Below are 5,000 nucleotides of genomic sequence, written 5' to 3'. Positions count from 1 at the left end.
CCTCAACCCCCAAGCACGCACACACACACACAGTGACAGTTATTTTTCATTAGTACTTTAATTCCAAAAATCATAGGTTATAATCTACAAAATACAAACTAATAAATGTACAACCGCACAGAGCTGGGTTCTACAATCTCACTTCCATTCCTTGAGATTGTGTGTGTGTGTTTGTACAAGTGGTGGTTCTCAATACCACTCTTGATAATGGCCTATCAAATAGTCAAACAAAGAACTGAAACACACGCTCACACACAATCTCACAGTAGTATTTATGAATGAATCCTCTCTCATTCACACAGAAACATTATTTTTGTCTGTTAATAAATCAGTCACTCATTCATAATGACTAGTCTCCCAAACACACACAGTACCATGCTGCCCCCTGGAGGCCACAGAAGAGAAGGCACCCTGACTCACTGGAACGCTGTGGCCAAAATATACCCTATTACCTAACTGCCAAATGTTACCTGTAGGTTTGTTTGTGTGTGTCTTAGGTGAGTGTGCTTATGTGTGTGTTTGAGTGCACCTGTGTGTGTGTGTGTGTTTAATAAAGTGCCTTAAAACACAACAGTTTCATCCAGGTCCCAGTAAACAGTATCTCTCTCTAACTCACAGTATCTCTAAATTATCTCTTATAGGACCCTATGGTTCCTGGTCAAAGGTAGTGCACACGCTATTCATTATATTTCTCTTATCTCTGTCCAGTTATATCTCGAGGTCACATTGCCCTTGGGGGGGATTTCTACTGTTGTCCCTAACCACAGATCTAGGATCAGATCACCTAACCCCAATAATAACTTTACCTGTTAGGGGGATACAACTAATGTCTGACCCGGAATCAGTGCCTAGGGGCAACTTCTTCTGTTTAGTACCTCTGTCTGTAAGCATGTGATGTCTTTATAGCCGTGGTGTTATGGCGTTATAACCTGTTATGTAGCATCCCTTATAGACAGGACTAGGACCCTATGTCACCCAATGCTACTCCCAAATGTCTCTGTGAGCTGTTGACGTCAGATTCATAAGATTCTATAGTTATAGCACTGATCTCCTGTTACAGTTATAAGCATCCCTTATGAACAGGAATAGCACTGAGCTGATACAGTACATTACCATTTTAGTCATTTAGTGCCGCTCTTATCCAGAGCAACGAGGGTTAAGTGCCTTCCTTGCTCGAGGGCGCAACAACAGATGTATCACCTAATCGGCTCAGGGATTCGAAAGGGCAACCTTCCGGTTACTGGCCCAACGCTCTTAACCGCTAGGCTACCTGCCGCTGTTACAGTGTCATGAACAGGAATAGGACCCTTTGTCACTGTCACCCCCAATGTACAGTATCGGAGTTGGTAGAGGTGTTCCAGTTAGAATGTTGTAGTGATCTACAGTCATACCAGTAATACAAACTACTACAACTAGTAGACTGCTAGTAATACATACTACTACAACTAGTACACTGCTAGTCATACATAGGGACTGGTGTGGAATGGAACTGATATGGGTGATACACACTGTACATACAGACATACATACATGATGGTAGAAGGCTTCAGTATAAGCACATTAACACTGTCTAGGGAGTGGTCTCAGATGACACTATATTCCCTATGTGGCACATTACTTCTGACCAGAGCTACATGTTAAATGCACTACAGATTATGGGTAATAAGTCATAGGCACTACATAGGGAATAGTGTACGATTTGAGGCGCAGCCCCCCCCCATTTGAGAATGGCACTGTTGATGACGACAGTCGCATGAAGATGATGTCACAGCAGGGTTTGACTGGCGTTGCTATGACAACTCTTCCTGTGGACAAGGCGGTGATGATGCAGGTGTAGGCAGTTCCTTCGTAGTCTTTTCCACTGGTGATTGGTTGATTTCCAGAGCACGTGAAAGAGGGCCGGGTGGGATAGCAGAGTGGACAGTCCATCACTACATCCACCTCTCTGTGTGATTGGACAGCGCAGGGCAATGGGGGGTGTGGCACCATGGCAGTGACAGGGGATTGGTTGACCTTGGCAGGGGACGGGGGGTTAGAGGGTAAAGGTCGTAGGTCACGGAGCGTGCTCAGGAGATGACGATGATGCCGAAGTTGTTCTTGAGCTGCTCTAGGAAGATGAAGGTGAGCACCGTGTGAGGGATCAGACGGATCCCTGCAGGAACAAGACCCTGCAACGCCATTGGACAGTTAGTTAGCATTCTGACACGTGATTGGACAGTTGGTTCAAACCTTGCAATGCCATTGGGCACTTAGTCAAGACCCTGACACTGGATTGGACAGTTGGTCTACATGCTGACATTTGATTGGACTGTAGGTTAAGACCTTGCAATGCAATTGGACAGTTAGTCTAGCTTCTGACATGTGATTGGACAGTTTGTTAAGACCTTGTAATGCAAGTGGACAGTTAATTAACTTTCTTGCAAATGCATTGGACATTTAGTCAAGACCCTTACCCAGGCTTCACCTTAGACATGGATACGTTAAGGTAAGACCCTTACCCAGGCTTCACCTTAGACATGGATACGTTAAGGTAAGACCTTTACCCAGGCTTCACCTTAGACATGGATACGTTAAGGTAAGACCTTTACCCAGGATTACAAGATCAGTTAGAAACTCTTACCTCTGTCAAACAGAGCAAAGGTTATCAGGTTGGCCTGCTAGGTGACTTTCTGGGACTGCAAGTATGTGTGTTTGAGTGTGTGCATCTCACCTTGTAGAAGGCCATGGGTCCCTCTTTAGCAGTCACTCTTAGACAGTGTATCACACCCTGAAACACACACACACACACACACACACAGTTACATACTGAAGGAGAGGAGAGAGAGATGAAGAGAGAGAGATGAAGAGAGAGAGCGAGATGGAGAGAGAGAGAGAAGTTTTGAAACTTCTGAGTTTAATGTTTACTGTTAATATTTATTGTTTATTTCACTTTTGTTTACTATCTACTTCACTTGCTTTGGCAATGTTAACACACGTTTCCCATGCCAATACAGCCCTTAAATTGAAATTGAATTGAATTAAAATTGAGAGAGAGAGAAGAGACAGAGACAGAGAGAGACAGAGAGAGAGAGAGAGGAGAGAGAGAGAGAGGAGAGAGAGAGAGAGAGAGAGAGAGAGAGAGAGAGAGAGAGAGAGAGAGATAGAGGAGAGATGAAGGAAACGAAGAAGAGAGTGATGGATGGAGGGAGTAGATGACAAAGAGAGGGATGGATAGAGTAACTCACTGAGTATTCTCCTTTAGAGTTCATCAACCTGGTCTTCATCACATCTAGAGGCTGACACAGGAACGTAGCACAGCCTCCCTACAGAGAGAGACACACAGACACACAGACAGACAGACACACAGACAGACAGACAGACACACACAGACAGGCAGACACAGGCAGACACACAGGCAGACAGAGAAACACACAGGCAGACAGGCAGACCGAGAGAGAGAGAGCGAGAGACACAGGCAGAGACAAGGAGAGAGAAAGATACATATAATTAGTTCTTTGAGTTATTCAATTAACAATCACATTCTTCTGGTTCCTTATCCAACCAGCACTCTGCACTCTATTAACCAATAAGAAGCCAGGTTACTCACAGCGATGAAGCTGGACAGGAAGTGTGTGAGGATGTTATCTCCCATGAAGCCTGAAGACAGCACCAGCTGTTTAGCCTGGTCATAACATGCCAACTACAGAGAGAGGAGGGGGGAGAGAGGGGGCGAGGGAGTGGGAGAGGAGGGGGGAGAGAGAGAGGAGGGGGGAGAGAGGACGGGGGAGAGAGGGGGCGAGGGAGTGGGAGAGGAGGGGGGAGAGAGGGGGCGAGGGAGTGAGAGAGGAGGGGGGAGAGAGGGGGCGAGGAGGGGGGAGAGAGGGGGCGAGGGAGTGAGAGAGGAGGGGGGAGAGAGGGGGCGAGGGAGTGAGAGAGGAGGGGGGAGAGAGGGGGCGAGGGAGTGGGAGAGGAGGGGGGAGAGAGGAGGGAGAGAGGGGGCGAGGGAGTGAGAGAGGAGGAGGGAGAGAGGGGGCGAGGGAGTGGGAGAGGAGGGGGGAGAGAGAGGAGGGGGGAGAGAGGGGGCGAGGGAGTGAGAGAGGAGGGGGGAGAGAGAGGAGGGGGGAGAGAGGGGGCGAGGGAGTGAGAGAGGAGGGGGGAGAGAGGGGGCGAGGGATTGAGAGAGGAGGGGGGAGAGAGAGGAGGGGGGAGAGAGGGGGCGAGGGAGTGAGAGAGGAGGGGGGAGAGAGGGGGCGAGGAGTGAGAGAGGAGGGGGGAGAGAGAGAGAGACCATATTAGAGACACATACTTCCCTCAGATTACACAGATCCAGAAAGAATTCGAAAACAAACCCAATTTTGATCAACTCCCATATCTACTGGGTGAAATACCACAGTGTGCCATCACAGCAGCAATATGTGACCTGTTGCCACAAGAAAAGGGCAACCAGTGAAGAACAAACACCATTGTAAATACAACCCATATTTATGTTTATTTATTTTCCCTTTTGTACTTTAACTATTTGCACATTGTTACAACACTGTATATATACATAATATGACATTTGAAATGTCTTTATTCTTTTGAAACTTCTGAGTGTAATGTTTACTGTTAATATTTATTGTTTATTTCACTTTTGTTTACTATCTACTTCACTTGCTTTGGCAATGTCAACATACGTTTCCCATGCCAATAAAGCCCTTAAATTGAAATTGAAATTGAATTGAGTGAGAGAGAGGAGGGAGAGATGTGTTATAATTCAAAATACATTCAAAAGACAAATCAGTACATACAAAGAGAACACCTAAAAACAATCAACCAGTGTCAACCAGCAAACAGTGTCTCTCTTCTAATCTATACAAAGTACTGCTATACATAACGCTATTAAACTTAATTTCCCAGGGTGCCGTGCGGTCGTACCTGTCCCACAGTGACCAGAGCTCCTCTGCTGGAGGCCATGGTGGCTCCTGAGAACAACTTCCTCACCCCCTCTACACACAGGTCAGAGGGGAGAGGTCAGGGGT

General features: G+C 46.7%; 1 protein-coding gene across 1 annotated transcript in view; it reads right to left on the bottom strand.

The window, feature by feature from the left end:
• Positions 1 to 38: 38 nt before the first annotated feature.
• Positions 39 to 5,000, bottom strand: part of LOC311121821 (mitochondrial dicarboxylate carrier-like) — a 16,209-nt gene continuing 11,247 nt past the window's right edge. Inside the window, exons 7-11 of the mRNA XM_084196263.1 lie at positions 4,897 to 4,967; positions 3,587 to 3,679; positions 3,225 to 3,302; positions 2,711 to 2,767; positions 39 to 2,168 (exon numbers count right to left, since the gene is read on the bottom strand). Of these exons, the coding sequence (XP_084052389.1) occupies positions 2,067 to 2,168; positions 2,711 to 2,767; positions 3,225 to 3,302; positions 3,587 to 3,679; positions 4,897 to 4,967 (401 nt within the window). The 3' untranslated portion in view covers positions 39 to 2,066. The remainder of the gene's footprint in view (positions 2,169 to 2,710; positions 2,768 to 3,224; positions 3,303 to 3,586; positions 3,680 to 4,896; positions 4,968 to 5,000) is intronic.

The sequence above is a fragment of the Coregonus lavaretus genome (genome assembly GCF_964263955.1).
Source record: "Coregonus lavaretus genome assembly, contig: HAP1_SCAFFOLD_171, whole genome shotgun sequence".
NCBI lineage: Eukaryota > Metazoa > Chordata > Actinopteri > Salmoniformes > Salmonidae > Coregonus > Coregonus lavaretus.
The sequence above is the reverse complement of the archived record's forward strand: the minus strand, read 5'-3'. Positions and strand labels throughout refer to the sequence as shown.